We start from the raw sequence: 21753 nt of genomic DNA on the forward strand, positions 1-21753 counted from the left end.
GAGAGACTTGGCTCTCACAGAGGAGGAAACTGGCAGCTCTGATTCAAATCTGCTGATAAGACTAGACAGACAGAACAGAGCTGTGAATTTATTGAGCACCTATGTGTTGAATAAAGACTTTTCATTGTGTGCTTTACTAAAGTTCAGATCCACTTTAATTTTTGTAGTCTCCTGTCCCTACTTTGTCCAGTACAAGTTCCATTTTCAGTTAAACTTTTTGTTTTTTTAACAGTAAAACTTATGAATCCAATTTATTTTACAATCTCTATGGAACATATTTATTTTGAAAATTTAGAATTTTTCACAGTTAAACTGTCAGAGTTTTCCTTTGAAATAGCTTGTCATTTTATGCATATTAGTCCTTTAAATGTTTTATGCACTTCTATATTTTATTATAATTGTATTCTAAATGCAGTGTAACTTACAAATCCAAGCTTTCTGTGGCATTAACGTGCAATATAAAACTCTTTAGAATCTAATTATAAAAGCAAGTGTCTGTCAGCCAAATCTCAAAGCATAACACAGTGGGTGGGTGGCATGATATTTTAACAATCACTACAGTAATTTGAGGGTGGGGTGGGCGGCAAGCTTGTTGAGCTTGATCCAGTATGAATGAAAATGTGCACGTTCAGTAACTTGCTATACTCACAGCCCAGAATAACAATGATCACTTCTCTTTCTTTGTGTTCTGAAAAGTTTAAAACAACAGTTCTGAGCCTGAGAACTGAGCAGGACCTGACTCTGAATACAAAGTAACACATTTAGGGCTAGCTGTTTACCACTACTCGTATCATTGGGGAATGGATGGGGCCATCGATTAGGGCAAAGTTGTCAATTTCCATTTGAACAATACATTTTCCATGCAAACGTAGAATATAATGTGAAGCATTGTAGTCGATGGGAAAGGCAAAATTATGGTTACCAGTATGCTAAATCGCTTTAAAGTATGCTAAGGGTTTGAAATTGCTTGTGAAAGTTAAGGAGGCTCTTTGCAACTATTCTGGACTAGGGGTAGTCAATGGGATTCAAACAATTCCAAGTTGATGCAAACGTTTATGCTAATTTTATGGAAATGTATGCAACTTGAAAATGGACCAAATGCCTCAGCAGCAGAAGAGCCATTGCATCTGACTGACAGTCAGAGCATTAGTGAGTCACATGACCAAAGTTACTGTGCCCAAAGTCTTGTGAGGATTCAGAATACAACGTGCATAGTCTGTACGCTGTATTCTTCTAACAGAGGCCTTACTCATGGATAAGCTGTCCTCCATTTTTACGCTCAATTTTCTGGAGTAATATTCTGGGCTTGTCTACAAGTACATATGTACATCATAATTGTAACGATTGCGGAATATCTCCGTGGTCAGCGCACAAGATGTGCGCTGACACTGCGGAAATCCTCCACAAACGTCTGAATAACAGAACCCAGCTGCGGTGCAATGCACCTGTAGAGGCGAATTCCCACCGGCAGAAGGAGCTGTGGAATGCAGAGGAACAACCCTTTGTACTGCCACAGATGCCAGATAGGAATTGTACGATTGAAGCAATACAGGGCAAGATAGCCCCTAGTGAAAGAGAGTGAACACAGAGACAGAATGTATATATGTCCACCAATCTAGTCGCCACCTGGCGACGGTGAACACACAACAGTGAAGACCAAGTGGGAAAGCAATCGCAAGAGATGGCGATTGTTAACAGTGACACAAGACTGAATAAGCAAAGAGATAGAATGTATGTATATCCACCAATGTATTCGCCACCTGGCGACGGTGAACACACAACAGCGAAAACCAAAGTGGGAAAGCAATTGCAAGATTGGCGATTGCTAGCAGTGACACAAGACCGAGTAAAGACAGAGCTCAAGTATAGCAAGAAAGACACAGCAAACAACAATGATCAGCCAAGGAAAACAACAAACGCACTCGCTAAGTGCGGTCGCTGCACGAAAAGCGCAACAGCGACAAAACAAGCTAATGGCACGGTCTCCGCACGAGAAGTGCAACAGAGACAAAACACGCCAACCCTAACTAACAAATTAACCCAGAAACACAGACAAACAAATAACATAAACGCTTGCTAATCGGTTGCCTTACCTCAGACAACCGCAAGCGTTTATTCTGGACAAACAGACAACCGGAACAAGACAGATAGAATCCACTGCTCTTTCGCAAGAGCAAGTGCGATCCGCACACAGGAACAGGACTGAAAAGGATCCACTGCTCTTCCGCAAGAGTGAGTGCGATCCGCACAATAAGACAGACAGAAGGAGCAACCAGCAGCAACCGCAGCCGAGGATATACTCCAAGAAACAAATCAGAAAGATCCACCGCCTCTAACACTAGGGCAAATGCAATCTAAGTACAAGACAGAACGATTCACTATCGCCAACCGCTGGCGTCAGTGCAATCGCACAGACAAGACAAGACAGAATAGGCAGTACAAATCAACACAAAGCTGACTGCACTAAATAGGAATGCAAGGAGCACTCCCAAAGGAAGATTACTCTAAGCTAACAATAATAGCCTGCAATGAGCAGAGGGCTGAGACTCCAGGTAAGTTAGCAGGAACAAACCATCATGACCAGCAAGGAATTCTGGGAGGAAATGACATTTATACTGCAAGCCATCAAAGGAAGCAGCTAAGCAATTTGCATGACAAGTGGATGCAAATTCCTCACCAGAAGAATCACTCTGAAACTTGCAGAGTGGAGACAGGTCTCTTTTCCAGAGACCTGCAACACTCAGACCGAAAGAATGGTCAAAAAGCTGTCTGCCTGTGCAAACAGCTGAGCAGATCATTACAATAATCATGACTTCTGCCTACTAGAGACACCTTTCATGAAAATGTGTTATACAACTTCCCCGTCATTTTATAACATAAGTGATTTGGAAAGCCCAACTTGCATTTATGAAAAAATGCTATTAGGAAGTAAAGGTTTGCAGCCCTTGCCTGGGCATTGTTTGAAGGGTAGTATTTTAGGGGTATTAGCTGGAGAATCCCCCAAAATTCTCACTATTGCACATCCTTTATTCACTAAATTGCCAGTGAATGTCATGGCCTGGTACTACAGTAAATGATGGGACAGTTTGGTTGCCAGGTGCCTAGCACTAGAATCCCAGCATTGAACCCAAATCAGGAGAGTATCTGCATGAACGGTTTCCATGGGTTTCCTCTGCACACTCTGGGTCCCTCCCACATCTCACTCTGGTTGGTTAATTTCCCCCCTCTGAGATTGACTCTAGACTAAGGGATATTAGATATTAGGTACTCATTAAATTATGAGTACCTTTGAGTTGCCAGTTAGTGTGATTGATAGCCTGCTCTGTAAGTGCTGCAGAAAATGTCAGTGCTACATAAATACAGTACATCGTACTGCTATTAATAATAAGTGTTCCTATTACACTATATTACATTGTTACCCTATTACAGCAAGGTCAATTAAAAGAAAAAAATTAATTAGCTAATTGTTTTTCAGTTAATTAATTACGTTATATAAACAGGTTTACTGAATTACAGTTCAGCCGTTTCTCCTTTTTTATTGCGTTTTGGGATTTACCTTGAAATGAGCGGGGATTACAACATCTTTATTTACTTGATGGGTATTTGTAAAAAGCCTTTTTATTTTATAGGAGGAAAGAGCCCTTTGGTGCTGACCTTCACCTTTTTCGGGAAGACCTGTTTCACTCCTGGGCTAGTCAGTTTAGAGGAAAGGACAACCCAAATTAAAAAAAAAAATGTTTTTCAATATATTATTTGTATTATTGATTGGTATGATTTTTTTCATCAAAGCCTAGAATTTATGTCTGCATTGTGTCTGCAATGCATAATGTTCTGAAAGTTTCATACATTTTTCTTTATCTTTCCTGCTAAGTGGTGATGGTCATGTCTAGGAGAACTCAAGGAAAAGCATGTGATCAGTTTGGTCAGTGATAGATATGTAAGGCTCTGATTTGCTAGCCATGATCATGTGCTGAAGTAGCATGCAATCACAGCAAATCAGAGCTTTGCAAATCTATCAGCTGATCAAACAAATTACATGATTCTCTATGAGTTTTCCTATGCATGACCATTAACTGCTTGAGGATCACAGACTTACACCCCGCTAGTGACCAGGCCATTTTTTACAATTCAGCACACTGCAGCTTTGACAGTGTGCTGCACGGCCATACAACTTAGCACACAAATGAATCTTGCCTTCTTTTCTTGCCACCAACAGAGCTTTGTGTTGGTGGCATCTGATTGCTGCTGTGATCTGTATTTTTCTTTTTTAATAATTTTATTGTATAAAAATGGCATCAGCCTATGAAAGGCATCAGATTTTGTGTCTCTCCTGGGAACAGCTCAGTGACAGAGCTGTCCCCCGTACTGCGCTGCACTAGATCGCAGCGCTGTACAAGTCATTGTTGCCATTTTTTTCATTTACAGCCTGCCAGCTCTGAATGCTGCTGGCAGGCTGTTTATGTAACTCAGCGGGGATGCGATCCCCGCTAATCTCCGCCCCCGGGCCTTGATGCCAATCAGCGTTAGGCGGTCCTGGGGGAGCCACTCTGGCGGTCGCAGAGTGGTTAATACTGCTAAGTATTATCTGCCGACTCTGTTTGAGACTTATACAATCAGTACCACATTATAAATATACAGTAGAGTCCCAGTTAACCCAAACACAGGCATACAGTAGTCTCAACTAACCAGCATGCCTAGTGGGGGAGAATGGGGGCATTCCCTCCTACATTTGCAGAGTTGTGCGCAGCAGAAGTTACTTATAAATCCTCTGGGTGCAGGTCTTCTTCACTCCTGTAGCTTCTAGCAGCTTTGCGGTGTCCTTGTACGGCTCCCTAGCATGTCATGTGATGCATTTACGGATCACAACGGAAAGCCGCTGGAAGCTACAAGACTGAATAGACCAGTGCACGGAAGATTTGTAAGTGATTACCACTACCACACAACGCTCTGTCTGTCATTGGGGGCCAGGGATGTTAGTGTTAATTTTAACGCCCGTTGCTTGACGGCATCAGGCAATTCCCGCCTGTGCTGGATAAATGAGACTCTACAGTATACCTAACCACTTGCCGACTGCCTTAAGCCGATGGGCGGCGGCAAGGGCTGGGCCCAAACGACCGCAATACGCCCATCGGCGGCAGCGGGGGCGTGGTTATGAGGCGATCGCGTGACGCGATCTGCTGCTGGCGACTGGCTCCGCCCACCTGGCGCTCTTACCTGCCGCCCGTACGGAAGCGGCGGCGGATAATTAACTCCTCGATCGCCGCATACAAATGTATAATACGCTTTGTAATGTATACAAATCGTATTATACAGGCTGCCTCCTGCCCTGGTGGTCCCAGTGATCGAGGGACCACCAGGGCAGGCTGCAGCCCTCCATGTCTGCACCCAAACACACTGATCCTGCCCCCCCTGCCCTCTGATCGCCCACAGCACCCCTCAGACCCCCCTGCCCACCCCCCAGACCCCTGTTTGCACCCAATCACCCCCCTAATCACCCATCAATCACTCCCTGTCACTATCTATCAGTGCTATTTTATAGATAAGGTCGTAAACTGCCCCCTGGGGGCTCCTGATCACCCCCCACACCCTCAGATCCTCCCCAGACCCACCCCCTGTGTACTGTATACATCTATCCTCCCCTGTACTCACCCACTGATCACCTGTCAATCACCTGCCAATCACCCATCAATCACCCCCTGTCACCACCTGTCACTGCCACCCATCAGATCAGACCCTAACCTGCCTTTTACGGGCACCCAATTCCCCACCCACACCATCAGATCGCCTGCAGACCCACCCTCAGATCACCTCCAAAGTGCATTGTTTACATCTGTTCTCCCCTCTAAATCACCCACTGATCACCCATCAGTCACCCATTAATCACCCCCTGTCACTATCTGTCACTGCTATCTAAACTGCCCCCTGTGGGCACCCAAACACCCGCCCACACCCTCAGATCACCCTCAGACCCCGCCTGAACACCTCTCCAGTGCATTATATACATCTGTTCTCCCCTCTAATCACCCCCTGAGACACCCATCAATCGCCTCCTGTCACCCCCTAGCACTCCTATCCATCAGATCAGGCCCTAATCTGCCCCCTGCGGGCTTCTGATCACCCAGCCAAACCCTCACCCGCCCACCACAGTGACAGAATTTTTTTTTCTAATCACTGCTGGTCTCTACGACTTAATTGTGGCTGAGACCAACCGTTATGCCACACAATACGCAACCGCCAATCCAAGAAGCTACCATGCCCAGCCTTTTCAGTGGAAACCACTCCAAGTTTCCGAACGTAACATTTTTTGGGGCCTTCTCCTTAACATAGGTCTAGTTGAAAAGAATGTATTGCAGTCTTATTGGTCTACGCACCCAATACATCACATGCCCATGTTCTCTGCTGCCATGTCCAGGTCACGATTTGAGAACATCCTGCGCTTCCTGCACTTCAGTGCCAATACAACCTGTCATCTAAGAGGCCACCCTGCTTATGACCGCTTCCACAAAATTCGGCCCCTCATAGACCACCCGTCATCAAAATTTGCAGATGCTTATACCCTTGAACAGTCCTTTTGAGGCATTTGGTTTCCAGACTACTCCTCACGGTTTTGGGCCCCTAAAATGCCAGGGCAGTATAGGAACCCCACCAAGTGACCCAATTTTAGAAAGAAGACACCCCAAGGTATTCTGTTAGGTGCATGATGAGTTCATAGAAGATTTTATTTTTTGTCACAAGTTAGTGGAAAATGACACTGTGGAAAAAAAAACCAATAAAAATCAATTTATGCTAACGTGTGACAAAAAATAAAATCTTCTATGAACTCACCATACTCCTAACGGAATACCTTGGGGTCTCTTCTTTCTAAAATGGGGTCACTTGTGGGGTTCCTATACTGCCCTGGCATTTTAGGGGCCCTAAACCGTGAGGAGTAGTCTAGAAACCAAATGCCTCAAAATTACCTGTGAATAGGACGTTGGGCCCCTTAGCGCACCTAGGCTGCAAAAAAGTGTCACACATGTGGTATCGCTGTACTCAGGAGAAGTAGTATAATGTGTTTTGAAGTGTATTTTTTATACATACCCATGCTGGGTGGGAGAAATTCCTTCTCTGTAAATGGACAATTTTTTTAATTTTTTTACACACAATAGTCCATTTACAGAGATATTTCTCCCAAGGTATTCCGTTAGGAGTATGGTGAGTTCATAGAAGATTTTATTTTTGTCACAAGTTAGCGGAAAATGACACTTTGAGAAAAAAAACAATAAAAAGCTATTTCCGCTAACTTATGACAAGAAATAAAAATTAACTCACCATACTCCTAACGGAATACCTTGGGGTGTCTTCTTTCTAAAATGGGGTCATTTGTGGGGTTCCTAAACTGCCCTGGCATTTTAGGGGCCCTAAAGTGTGAGGAGTAGTCTAGAAACCAAAGGCCTCAAAATGACCTGTGAAATCCTAAAGGTACTCATAGTACGTTGGGCCCCTTAGTGCACCTAGGCTGCAAAAAAGTGTTACACATGTGGTATCGCCGTACTCAGGAGAAGTAGTATAATGTGTGTTGGGGTGTATTTTTACACATACCCATGTTGGGTGGGAGAAATCTTTCTGTAAATGGACAATTGTGTGTAAAAAAATAAAAAAAATCTCATTTACAGAGATATTTCTCCCACCCAGCATGGGTATGTGTAAAAATACACCCCAAAACACATTATACTACTTCTCCTGAGTACGGCAATACCACATTTCTGACCCCTTTTTGCAGCCTAGGTGCGCTAAGGGGCCCAACTTCCTATGAGCACCTTTAGGCTTTACAGGGGTGCTTACAATTTAGCACCCCCCAAAATGCCAGGACAGTAAACACACCCCATAAATGACCCCATTTTGGAAAGTAGACACCCCAAAGTATTCAGAGAGGGGCATGGTGAGTCCGTGGCAGATTTCATTTTTTTTTCGTCACAAGTTAGCAGAAATGGAAACTTTATTTTTTTTTTGTTTCAAAGTGTCATTTTCCGCTAACTTGTGACAAAAAATAAAATCTTCTATGAACTCACCATGCCTCTTAGTGAATACTTTGGGATGTCTTCTTTCCAAAATGGGGTCATTTGGGGGGTATTTATACTATCCTGGAATTCTAGCACCTCATGAAACCTGACCGGTGCTCAGAAAAGTCAGAGATGCTTTAAAACGGGAAAATTCACTTTTGGCACCATAGTTTGTAAACGCTATAACTTTTACCCAAACTAATAAATATACACTTATTGGATTTTTTTTAATCAAAGACATGTAGCACAATAAATTTGGACAAACATGTATATAGAAATTTTACTTTACTTGAAAAATGTCAGCACAGAAAGTTAAAAAAAAAAATCATTTTTTTGACAAAATGCATGTGTTTTTTGATGAATATTATAAAAACTAAAAATCACAGCAGCAATCAAATAGCACCAAAAGAAAGCTGTATTAGGGACAAGAAAATGAGGGAAAATTGATTTAGGTGGTAGGTTGTATGACCTAGTAATAAACCGTTAAAGCTGCAGTGGTCTGACTGGAAAAAAAGTGTCTGGTCCTTAAAGCGGAACTGAAGGATCTTTTTTTAATACAATGTGATAATATGGGTATGTACCTTTAACGATGACATACCTCTGTGCGCCCTATGGAGCTCTTTGTGTGTTCTCTCCATCCCGAGATTCTGCCGGTAAACAGCATCGCCTTATAAGTCGATGCTAAAATCAGACAGACAGTCAGTGTTCCTCTCCCTGCTAAATGGTTTACTTCCCCTCAGGCCAGGTCCCCACCCTTTCTCCGCCCCACCAGTGCCACTCCACACTCGTTCCTTCAGCGCAGCGTAAACGCTGATATGACACATGAACGAGGAGGAGACAGGCCTCTGTACATTCCTTCCTTCTGATCCACCAGCGTTAGGCTGTAAATCCCCCCTCCCTCCACTGATCTCCCCCCTATTGTGGGCAGTGTCCCTGGCAGCGCTGTGAATAGGGCAGGGGGTGTTTTACTCACGGAGGCTCTTTCCAGCGATGACTGAGTATTCTTCTCTGCATGCAGCTCTGGGCTATTGTATACAGTCAGCCACGTGTACTGTTTACAATAGCCCAGAGCTGCATGCAGAGAAGGATACTCAGTCATCGCTGGAAAGAGCCTCCGTGAGTAAATCATCCCCTGCCCTATTCACAGCGCTGCCAGGGACACTGCCCACAATAGGGGGGAGATCAGTGGAGGGAGGGGGGATTTACAGCCTCACTGGGGGATCAGAATGCACAGCAGAGGGACAGGGGATTTACAGCCTAACGCTGGCAGGGGAATGCAGAGTGGAGGGAGGGTGGATGTATTGCCTAACGCTGGGGAATCAGAAGGAATGAATGTACAGTGGAGGGAGGGGGGGGGGTTTACAGCCTAACGCTGGGGAACAGGAGGAGGAGGAAGGGATGCACCGTGGAGGAAGGGTGTATCAGCTGCTACAAATCTCCATGGCTGCGTTCACGAGCCTGGCTCGTCCATACCACTTTTAGCAACTGTTAGCTGGACGAGCCAGGCTCCTTCTCACCGCTAGGGAGGTTATTACAAACAGTACAAGTGTACTCGCAATGGTAGCTGGGCTCTTGATTGAGAGTGCACGAGAGGACAAGTTACGCATGTGCAGTGCTGTAATCCTCTCGTGCACTCTACCACAAAAAAAAAAATACATACTAATGAGGAGCAGTAACCCGGAAGTTATCAGGCACTGTGGCCATCTTGGCTGTAACCAGGAAATGAATAAAAATTACAAAATACAGTGATTGCAGAAGCGGGGAGCGGCAAAAATCATACAGACAGATAGAGTTTATAATTTAGAATCTACTGGTATGTTTATTTATTTATTTATTTTCTATATTGCAGTTCCGCTTTAAGGGGCGAAAAGACTGTGGTCCTTATGTGGCTAAAAGAGAGCAAGCAGCAAATTACTATTCCTATATAGCTCGACATCTAGTAAGAAAGGATGCTCAAGTATTGGAGCTGCTGGTGACATCAAAGTGGTGAGGGGCATACATGGAAAATTTGGGCACTGGTGATAGGCAAAAGTAGAATATTGCTAGTTTAATACCAGTAAGATTACAGATATTCTACTATTGAGCTGTATGTAAATACTATAGTAAAATATCGGTAATTTTTTCCAATATTTTCCAATTGCCTAACTTGACCCCATTCTAACCTGAACCCTCCCTCTATCAACGCCTAATGCTAACAACCCTCCCGCACTACAATCTCCGCTGGAATGAGCACTGCCTTTGCTGTTAAATTTGCCCTCCGTCAATATTGGCACCACCTAATAACTATAATTATTGGGCACCAGCGGCACTCAAATTTTTGCTTGGGTGTTGGCATAGCCACAATTACCATTGCAATCTATGGGGTGCCCGTTTTACCAAGGTGCCGCCAACACCCAAATGACCTGCTTCAGGTGAGGGAGTGAGGTTGTTGTTTGCATCAGAATCAGAATCATTTATTTCGCCAAGTACAACGTGAGTTGTACCCGGAATTGATTTTGGCACAACAGGGCGGTGGTGGTACAGTACAGAAATTGAACAGTCAGCATACAGTAAGTACACAGTAGATACATATAGCACATACATATATACAGTGGATACATACAGTAGGTAAAATGCATAAATACAGACAGAGTAAAGCATAGGTAGAGAACCCATAAAGAATGGACCCAAGAGAAGGACCAGGGGGACATCTGCTGCCGTCTATGGCACTCAAAATGCTTCTGCAGCGATACTTTGAATTAGATGCCCCTGATTTATCTTTGGGGAGAGAGAGAAAGACAAAGAAAGAGGTGTAGAAAAGTGAGTTTTAGCGTGATCTGTCCGGTTAGTGTCCCGACTTGTATGGCTTCCATCTGCAATGAGACCACGGCTGTTGGTCTGGCATTGTCTTTGTCCCTGTGTACAGCTGCTAAGGGCTGGAAACCTTATGTGCAGTGGAGGGATGATGGAAGCTGGAGTGAGCAGTCTCCACAGAGCCAGAGGATAAAAAGGCAGAGGGGACAGCTAGTGGGTGGATAAGCATGGCTGCTATGTTGGATGGATGGGCAGGAGGCTATAGCTGTGGCCCTGGCTGGGATGTGCAGGGGCCGGGGGAGAGAGAGAGGCCAGGGACAATCTGGTAATGGAGGAGCATGGCTGCATTACTGGATGGGCAGGCAGCTATGGCCCTGGCTGAAGTGCATGTAACCAGCCAGAGAGCGGCCCCCTGCCCCTACGTTCAGGACAGCTGATGGGGAGACATACCTCCCCTGGTGGAGCAGCAGACCAGCCGCATCGGCAGTGAGAGGGGCGCCAGCATCCCAATGCTCTCTGGCTCCCCAGCTGCGGCAGCGTGCGGTCTTCTGGACTCCCCCGGAACAGCAGCATCACTTGGATCTTCTGATTCCCCGGTGGCGGCCCCTGATCTTTCCAGCAGCAGCGGTGTCACGTGTAAGGGCGGCGAGACCAAGCAGGAGTGCTGGGCAGCAGGGAACAGATTCCTGAAGAACAGCTGGGCCCGACATCACATCTCCTGGCAGCACGAGGTCCCCTGGCAGCAGCGGAGAATAAGGCAGTGGTGGAGGCGAAGGCTCAGTGCGGCTGGGGCCGGCAGAAATGATGGCAGACCCACATGGATCTTCAGCTGAGCTGACCACGGGGTAACCCTCCTATTCCGCAGCAGACGTGGGTCCCGACTGCCTATGTCCTGATCAGCTGGATCCGATGGCTGGTGCAGAAGAGACCGGCATGCCCGTGATCCCCACATCTCACCCCGGTGGCAGAGGGGCTCAGAGGAGAGTAAAGGTGGGAGATTACATAGAAAAAAAGAGAAAAGGCCAGAGCCCTGTGGCCGTGGCATCCAAATCCGGTGCCAAATGCCAATTGAAAAAGCTTCATGCTCAGTCAGACAAATGTATCATACCAAGTCCTGCACTCTCATACCAAACGTACATATCGGGCTGTGACAGGCTATGACATGTTGCCAGCGTGTTCTCTACAAGACTATGACAGAATTTAGTGATGTCTCTGGATCTTACAGCACGTGCTCTGTACCTCCAGGCCCTATACCGGCCAGTTTATCTACTTTATAAATGATAATAATGCATTGCAATTAACTCTGCTGAAGATTCTATCACTAGTTATTTACTCTTGGCCAGTTTTAATATTTGCTGCACTAGCTAATAAGCACACACCCTCCTCTTCTCATTAGTGTATGAGCTTTCAGTGACTGTGTGCTTTCCTCTTTCTTGTGTACTCATTCACCTTTCCAACAATGGCCTTCTATAGTCATGGGAAGTCTCCGCATCCAGCTGCTTGTACCATTGTTTGGTTAATATTTCTTTGTATCACTACTTGGATATATCGTCTGGCATCGTCTTCATATTCTTCAGCTAATTGTAGATTTGTGTTTTATCACCCCACTAGATGTAGTTCTCTCGGGGTGGTTTCCTTTGCATGCAACATTTAACTATTATGTTTTCTTGAGGCATGATAATAGATGTGATGCTGGATAAGCCAGGAGGCCTAATGCCCTAATGTGTTGCAAACTGTACTAGACAATCTGTATAATCTTCTGACCACATGTGCGCATTATAGATTATCAAAATAGGAAGGATGACCCGTTTACTGCCACTCATCACATCCTCTGTATGACAATGATACATTCTCAGAACGCGATCATTCATTCTGTTTTCATTATCCGTATAAAGTATAAAATGCAATATTGTTAAATGTATGCTACGTATTGCTTACTAGTTACATTTAACTAGCACCATATCCTGTACTTTTACTAAAAATAAAATACTGATAACAATTGCTAAATCACTCAATTCTAATGTGTATATATTTGGTGTGTCACACCAAGCATTGCTTTTTCAGTAGGAGGGCTTTTCGATCTTATTGGCGCCCTATACTTGCCTAGTGGTTTGGGTCACCCTGAGCTGCTTGGTAACTCTAATGTGTGTGTGTGTGTGTGCATATATAGATATATATATAGATATATATACACACACACACACACACACCAAGGGATGAGCAGCACATACACACAGCAATGGAGATCCCCAGTCTCCATAAGAAATATATAAATACAGAGGGGCTGCAACACACAACAGGAAAACAGTGACAGGGGCTCTTGGTTGCGCTTTTAAGGCGCTTAAGCTCACCAACTGTGCCAAGGTGTCCCCAATCTGGTGAGTGCTATTCTAACCATGCAAAAATGCCAGTTTTGTTAGCAGTCTAATGGGAACTATTCCAAAAACCCAAGAGTCAACTAAATGGGAGGAAAGGAAATTAAAAACACCTCACCTTTCACTAGCTACCGAATGAAGTATCTGAATATGTGCAATCCACTCATTTATATGCTTAACTGTGCTATGTGCTTCCCCTGTGAGCGTGCATAACCACGCCCACCTCTAGAATAGTATAGATACAACACTATACTAGATAGATATAGCACTATACAGTTTGTTTGGAATAATTTACCATTTAATCAAAACAGGCATTCGTATCTTTCACAGACCCCACTCTTTTGATACCAAGGGTTGTGTAAAGACTTTAACCGTCCAAAATGATTGCCATGATTTTAGCCAATACTCTGATGTCTGCAGTGGCATACCCATCTTCTGCACGTGAGATAGAATAAATCCCATGGGCCAAGTTGATTTTTTTCAGCTGAGTGCTTTGTTCTTACCCACAATGAGAGACATGATGCTTCTTCTCCACACACTTCCACTATACAACTCAGTAGATGTATCTCACGTATGAGGCATATCACCAACAGGGATTGGGACTCGATCCCCTTGGCGGGATTTCAGGGTCAAGGCTGCACAGACACATCGCTAGCCTGTCTGTTGCTATGCAGGAGGGTGAAGGGCTGATGGAGTGATGCACTAGGAACATCATACAGCAGGAGGGGTGAGTACAGAGAACAATGCTCTTGGTGAGCGCTCTGCCATGCCAATTCACCATCCTGACCACTGGCCAAGGTGTTGAGGGGCATCAGGACCCACTGAACCCACCCTAGATTCTCGGCAGAGGCATGTGTTACATCTAGTGTGTGTACGAGGCATGCCCTACTAGAGCTTATTTCTTGAAGCAGAACTATAGTGAAAATATCTTATCTGCTCCAACAGATTGGTCACACCCATGGGTGTGCGCAGAAAATTTTCCAGGGGGGGGCAAAAGGGGGGGGGGGGGAGCAAGCCGCGTCGAAAGATGGGGAAGCTAAAAAATGGACGTGGCCATGGACCAGTATGTGGGTGTTCACTAGTTTTAGGTAGTGACAGGGACCCCACTCACCATCAGTCTCCCCCTGGCCGTCCCTGCTGCCTATCATGAAAAGGCAGCATGCCAGCAGCCAGCGTCAGACCTCCTATCAGCCGGCAACCAGTGAAAAGCGGGCGCATAGTACCCCTGTGGACACTGCACTGCATATGCGGGAGTGATGTCACTCCCCCGGCCGTAAGTCACCCCGGAGGGAGGGTGACTTACGGCCGGGGGGGGGCGACTGCCCCATTTTGCCCCTATGTGCAGACGCCCATGGTCATTTTGCCCCTATGTGCAGACGCCCATCTAGAAACAAGCTCCTGTTTAAAAAAAAAAAAGTGCCTGAAAGGGCTTATAGACTTAAGGTGCGTACACACGTCAGATAAAAATGAAAGCTCACAGACCAATTTTACCCCCTTTCATGTAGTATGAGAGTCATACTCTACACAGTCTATTCTATGGAGCTGAACTCCCCATCAGATAGAAATCTTTGCAAGATGCTGCACACAAAGATGCTGTACACATGCAACAGATCAGTATCTGCAAAAGATCTGTTCCTGCAAAAGATGCGTTCCTGCAAAATGCATTCAAAGTCTATGATATCTGCAGATCTCGTACACACCTTGTTTAACGGACAAATATCTGTAGATCAGATCCACCAGGTTGGATCTTCAGATCGGCAGATAATTGTCTGATCTGCAGATGAATGTCCGTTAAACAAGGTGTGTACGAGATCTGCAGATGTCATAGACTATGAATGCATTTTGCAGGAACGGATCTTTTGCAGGAACAGATCTTTTGCAGATACTGATCTGTTGCATGTGTACAGCATCTTTGTGTGCAGCATCTTGCAAAGATTTCTATCTGATGGGGAGTTCAGCTCCATAGAATAGACTGTGTAGAGTATGGCTCTCATACTACATGAAAGGGGGTAAAATTGGTCTGTGATCTTTCATTTTTATCTGACGTGTGTACGCACCTTTACTTTTACTTTGCTGTGGAGGGTTACCAGTCAATTTGCTATGCCAGAGTGAGCTCTTAAATTGTCCTTTGATCACTAATTGCTGTCGAAATGTCTAAAGCAAACACAGCACTGAGCTCCTAGGTGCTAGTTTTATTGATTGCAAGGGGAAAAGAGCTAATTTTCCTCAGCAAAAAGCTTTTAAATGCGCTAGATATAACATACTGCTGCAATGACTGGTCTAAGCACTGCTACGCTTGACTTGTGATTTTTACACAGGTGACATTACTTTGGGACAAAAGCAGATAGGGTGACTATATGGGCAATAATAAGTAGGGAAAGAGTATTTTATTATACAGTATCTCATGTTATTGCGCTCTAACTAAATACAATCTATCAAAAAGCTTGCATTAAAAGTCCATAGCCTGAACTCCGTGATATAATATAAAAAACATTGACCTAAAAGATTTTGAACTGGAAATAGTACAGAGCTACGAGAGCTGGCTAACAACTTTGAAAATGAAGCAGTGTAGGACTCTTCATCATACAGAAAAGCTTCACCTATGTATGCCCACTATTACTCAGTGTGAACTCCTGAACCAAGCAATTGCGTTCAAATGGGGTCACCCATGAATCTGTCTGCTAATATTTTCAGATCAGTTCATGTTCTTCACCCTCCCATAGCGACTTGCAGGAAACAAGCAACACTGCTTTTACTTGTGTTCCCAGTACACTTCCTAGCCATTATACAATGATGCTTTCTCATGAGAACAATTTTCTACAAATAGCTTGGACTAAATTATTTGGAGCTTTTCCAGACGCTCCTATTTCACATTTCATTGTTTTTATTATTTCTTTTCACTTTTATTTGCTAAAAATGATGCCGTTCTGGTAAAGAATCCTATTACTATATATACACACACAGTGAGAAATTAAAGAAATGAATGTTTGCAGAACAGGTCTTGAGTGCCTTGGGGGAAAATTTTACATCCTCTGAAATGTAATATTAACCTTACTTAGATTTCTGTTTTATGTTGCAATTGTATGTACCTTATTATAGTTTATTAGAAATGACTGTTAACCTGCGGTGACTTAAAGTGTAACTCTAGACATAGAAATAGGACAGTACAGCATTCAGTACACAGCCGGGATGAAATCCAATAGCCTGCTATTATATCCAGCTGCTTTCTTTTGCTCCTGCAATTGTTGTCCACAGACTTGTGAACTATGACTATGGTAAATATAGCAGGGATTAGATTGTAAGCACCTCTGAGGGACAGTTAGTGACATGACCAAGTACTTTGCGGAAGATGTCAGCGCTACATGAATACACAATAATAACAGTGCCTGATAAATATCTAAGAGAAGCTTCAAAGAGACTATTTTATAAATATACGTATTAACTCCAGGAAGAAAAAAAGTTGGTCTATGTGTTTGTGGCTCAATGTCCACTTCTTCAGGACCGAATTAATTCCCTGGAGAGACATACAATTGGTTATAGTTGGAAGGTATGATAGTGATCTTCGACTTTGTAGAAAGAAAGAAAGATATGCCACCCCAGTATTCACTTATGGAGATAAATGATTATCAAGACTACATGGCCCTAATTCAAGTCACTTTTTCTCCTGAGCTTTCTCCCAGGTGTTATTTTTACACCTCATTAATAAAAAGCCTTTTAAGCGCATACATTAAAAACACAGCAAGTTTAAAAGGGCGCAAGATAGCGATAATAGAATGTCGGTAGTGTTACTTATATACCACTACATTAATCTAGTAAAATATCGGTAATATTTACTGATATTTTACTATGACTTAATCTCTCCCTACTCTAACCCTTAAAGCTAATGGGAATCCATCCAAGTAAAAAAAAGTCACATACTCACCTAAGGAGCGGGAAGGCTCGGGTCCTTATGAGCCTTCCCTGTCCCGGTGCCCTCGGTGCTGCGCTGTCTCCCCCGTTCCAAACCCCCTGCCGCGGGGACTTTGGAAGTCTTCAGGACCCGAGTCCTCCCAAAGACAGGCGGCTCCATACTGCGCATGTGCGAGTGCTTCATAAAGGGTGCTTGTGCGTGCGCAGTGTAGAGCGGCCCATCTTCAGGAGTACTAGGGCTCCCGAAGCATTTCCGAAGCCTCCCTTCAGTGGGGAACAGCGGTATTTGAACGAAACGGTCGAATACCGCTACCGGGGAGCCAGCGCAACAACGGGGAAAGGGAGAGGGAAAGTTACCATTCACTTTAACCCCCCTTGTTGGTGCCTAACCCTTCTCTGCAGCTACAAATAGCGGCTACAATTGTAGGCACCATAGCGGCTGTACATAGAAAATAGCAACAGATTAGATTGTAAGCTCGCAAGGGCAGGGCTCTCACCCTTTTGTGTCATGGAATGTTATTAATTTAATGGCTTGCACTCTGTTACACATTTATACATTTTAGTCATCATGGTAAATTTGCTATTGTAATCAGCAGTGCTGTATCTTGTATCAGTGTTCATATTTGATGTATATCATTGTCTGTATCATTATGTATCCCTTGTTTGTTTTCTTACATTGTACAGCTCCATGGAATATGTTGGCGCTTTATAAATAAATAATAATAACAAGTATCGGCATTCGGCAACACATTAAAAATAGCAGCTAGAAATAGCGACTACAAATTGCCGCTATTATAGCGGGAGGCAATTGAATACTGTCTGCGCCAAGATTTCTGTATAACGGCTATAATCTATAGCGGAGATAGCCGTGCCCTTTCAACTAGTGGATGTTTTTTAAGCCAGCAGAAAGGCAGAAAATACATTTGACATTGAGTAATTCTGACAGTTCTTTTTCACCTATTTTCACCTACTGCTACATTTTCAATTGCAGAGTGCTGAAAAGTTATTTTTAACAGAAGATGAAAAATAATTTCCTAGAAGAAAACTTAGAAGAAAAAGTGAATTGTTTATGGGCTAATGTAAACATTCACCTGTCCCTGAAAAATACGTAACTTTTGTGTTGACACTCAAGTGATTTAAAGTTAATTACAGCTGAACTTTCTGTAGATACTGCATAATGGCAAAGTTTTTTTCCGAGTAACCCTTTATGAATAGCTTAAACATGGCTATGATCAGTGCTTGAATCTATGTATTTTCTACCCTCCTGTAACCCTTGTAGGACAGCAGTCACAATGAAAGAGGGATTAGATTATATTGAAAACTGACCAAGAGCTTGTGAGTTTATTGAGTATTTGCATACTTTTAGCATACAGAGCAAGAGTATCTAAAACTAAGAATAATGTGCCCAGTTATTCATAAAATAATCAGGAACAATCATCTCTGGGTAGCATAAAATGCTCCAATTATCTTTGCCTATTTAAAATAAATGAAGGCATTGTCTGCTAGTGGACGGAAATGGTAGTTGTGTTTGTTTTACACTGTTGACCAATGTAGATACTGTAATTAGCCTCTGAATCAAGATCATTATGTTAAAGGGTTTGATCTGTAATAATGACTTTTTGTATTTTCCTCCTAGGCCATCATACAGTCTATATAGGAGTACATGTGCCCAAGAGCTACAGGAGAAGAAGACGTCACAGGCGTAGAACTGGCCACAAAGACAAAAAGGACAAAGATAAATTAGAAAATTATTCAGATGCTGAGAAGTCAGATAACGAAAATGTTGATGATCACAGCTCCAACGTCCTTAAACCTCTCAGTAAGTAAACTGCCATACTGCCTGTTTGCATTTCAGTACTCTAGTGCCTAAACCAGGTTTCAAGGATTTTTAAAAAGCTCCTCTACTTTCCATGTTTGAAATATACAGTGGTCTACAACTTATTTTACTTATAAAATGTTTCATTGTTTCCTGCACTCTTCAGAAACCTGGCCTTGTTCCCAGCTGCTTCCTGGGGCCAAATGACCCTCCTTAGGCCAATAGTGGAGGAAGGTTGGCTTAGTCAACCACATAAGTATTCTAAAAAGCACATGAGGCAGGACCAGTGTCAGCCCAGGAGATGCTTAGCTCTTTCTTACAACAAAAGCAGGGGGAGTGATTGGAAGCATGGGACAACCTCTCTCCCAGAGGGGAATAAAATGACACAGTACCTAACCTCTATCAGGTAGTAGATAGAGATCAAACCATTGTGAGCTTAACAAGCTTGAATAAGGTAGTCTCCATGCATTTGTTCCACTAAAGGGGCCCACACACCTAACGATTTTTCCACCCATATACAGCAGATTCGATCACTGTGATTGAATCTGCTGTGAAATCGTTGCGCAAACGCAAACGATTGATTTCCGTCCAAAATCAATCGTTCCCGTCGATTCCCGTCGAGCCGTCCGTGCCGAAGATTTTGCTCGATTGCCGGCAGGTCGGGAGTGCGGCAATAGCGGTGTTCGAATGCCCGATGACCGACACAATACAGCGGCAATACATTACCTGCTCCGGCAGGAGCGTGTCCCACTGTCACCGCTGTCTTCTTCTCCGCTGGGTTCCAGATTCCAGACCGGCTGGCTACTTCCTGTCCCAGCAGGAAGTTTAAACAGTAGAGCGCCCTGGACAGAAAGAAGTGAAGCCAGCCGGTCCGGAATCCGGAACCCAGAGGAGAAGAAGACAGCAGTGACAGCGGGACATGCTCCGGCCGGAGCAGGTAATGTATTGGGGGGGGGGGGGGGTCAGCGGCAGCACCACCACCACAGATGTTTGCAGTAAAGGCAGCCATACGATCCGATCAGAGAGGGATCTATCTGTTGGTCGAATCTGATGGCAAATCGACCAGTGTATGGCCACCTTTACACTGCTGTATGTATGACCTTTGATGTAGTACAAGTGTTCAAGAGTTCCACTTGAAGTAGTAGTAGTAAACACTTTAATAAGTGTAATCTCCACTCTGAAACTGATGAAATAGGGAGGGTTTACCAGAATCAGTTGAAAAGGGTGCTTGAGCCATCTGTATTAAAAGGGCGATACCATAGACTTCAATGTTATTTCTGCAAATCTTGGCTACAAGGTGGTGAAAAGGGTGCCTGAGTTTTCATTTTGGCTACAAGGCTTTCGATTCGGCTACAAAAGAGTGCCCTTTTGTAGCCAATATTTTTGATTCAGCGACAAGGTTTTTGATTCGTCTATAAAAGGGCACCTTTTTATAGCCAAGATTTTTTATTTGGCTACAAGATTTTTGATTTGCTTACAAAAGGGCTCCCTTTTATAGTTGTGATTTTTGATTTGGCTACAAGATTTGGCTACAAGGTTTTTGATTTGCCTACAAAAGGGCACCCTTTTTATATTCAAGATTTTTAATTTGGCTACAAGGTTTGGATAGAAGGTTTAGCTACAAGGTTTTTGATTCGGCTACAAAAGGGCGCCCTTTTATAGCCAAGATTCGGGGTTGGGCACCACCGGGGGGGGGGGGGGTGTAAGGAATACGCCCACCACAAGCAGGGGGTCTTAGAATTAGGCACCACTGGGATGGTCTTGATGGTCTTAGGGTTAGGCATTACCAGGGGGGGGTCTTAGGGTTAGGCACCACCGGGGCGGGGGGGGGGGCCTAGGGTTGAGCACCACCATGGGGGTCTCATGGTTAGGCACCTCTGAGGGGGTTAGTGTTAGGCACCTCCAGAGGAGTGCTCTGTGTGAGAGTAGGGAGATGTTTGGTCATAGTAATCACCAGGGGGGTCTTAGGGTTAGGCACCACCAGGGTGTCTTAGGGTTAGGCACCACCAGCGGAGAGTATTGTGTGAGAGTAGGGAAAATTTAGGTCATAGTAATAATCTAAAGCTGTCATCAGAAAGGGACAAATGTTAGCAAGGATAAAGAAGCAATATATTTAGCACTCCTACTCTGAGAGGAAATGTGGTACATCTTGCCAAGAGATACAACCCTAAATAAGACCTCCTCTTTGGGAAATGGGAGAGAGTTAGACCTTCGGGTCAAGTTTTTACTGCAGTCTCTCACTTCTTGTCCTCAGGAATCTCATTAAAGTCCCGGAAGTCCTAAGGATAATCACAGAAAGAGAGAAAAAAACTTTCCAATTCGGACTCAGGCGGCTGTAACAACTTGACAGAAGTTATAACTTGTTTTCCACTCCAAAATAACAAAAAGGATTGCCTGTAACTGAGCTTTAAGCCATGAGGAAAATAGCTAGTTAGGAAATCCTGGTCTCACCATGTCATTGTAGTTTTTTTTAAGCTTTTAGTTCCATAACAGTTAATTAGTTACAAACTGGTTAAAACAGTAGTTTGCACATAAAAACAAACAAACAAAAAACAAAGCAATGGATTGCTGGAATAGTGGGGCCTATTGGCACATAAGGACAGGTCAAACATGATCTAGTATACTACTAAAATCCCTGTTGACAGAGTGAAGGCTGAGATATATCCCACAGAAGACTTTTTCTCCTTGACCCACACAGGGCAGGAGGAAAGAGCTGACATCAGAACATCTGTTTAGCTGAGGCGGAGGGTCCCTGACACACCTCTTTAACAGCACAACCACCCTTCAAGCTTCCAGCCATCAGCAGCACTGTTCAGAC

The 21753-nt window shown here is 44.0% G+C and overlaps 1 protein-coding gene across 9 annotated transcripts in view; it reads left to right on the forward strand.

Moving 5' to 3' along the window:
* The window catches only part of SLC4A4 (solute carrier family 4 member 4), a 403790-nt gene that overhangs the window by 156998 nt on the left and 225039 nt on the right, over positions 1–21753 (forward strand). For all 9 annotated transcript variants that reach the window (XM_068233367.1, XM_068233376.1, XM_068233372.1 and 6 more), the window contains one exon: positions 18756–18938. In XM_068233367.1, the coding sequence (XP_068089468.1) occupies positions 18756–18938 (183 nt within the window). The remainder of the gene's footprint in view (positions 1–18755; positions 18939–21753) is intronic.

This window comes from Hyperolius riggenbachi, chromosome 1 (genome assembly GCF_040937935.1).
Source record: "Hyperolius riggenbachi isolate aHypRig1 chromosome 1, aHypRig1.pri, whole genome shotgun sequence".
Classification (NCBI taxonomy): Eukaryota; Metazoa; Chordata; class Amphibia; order Anura; family Hyperoliidae; genus Hyperolius; species Hyperolius riggenbachi.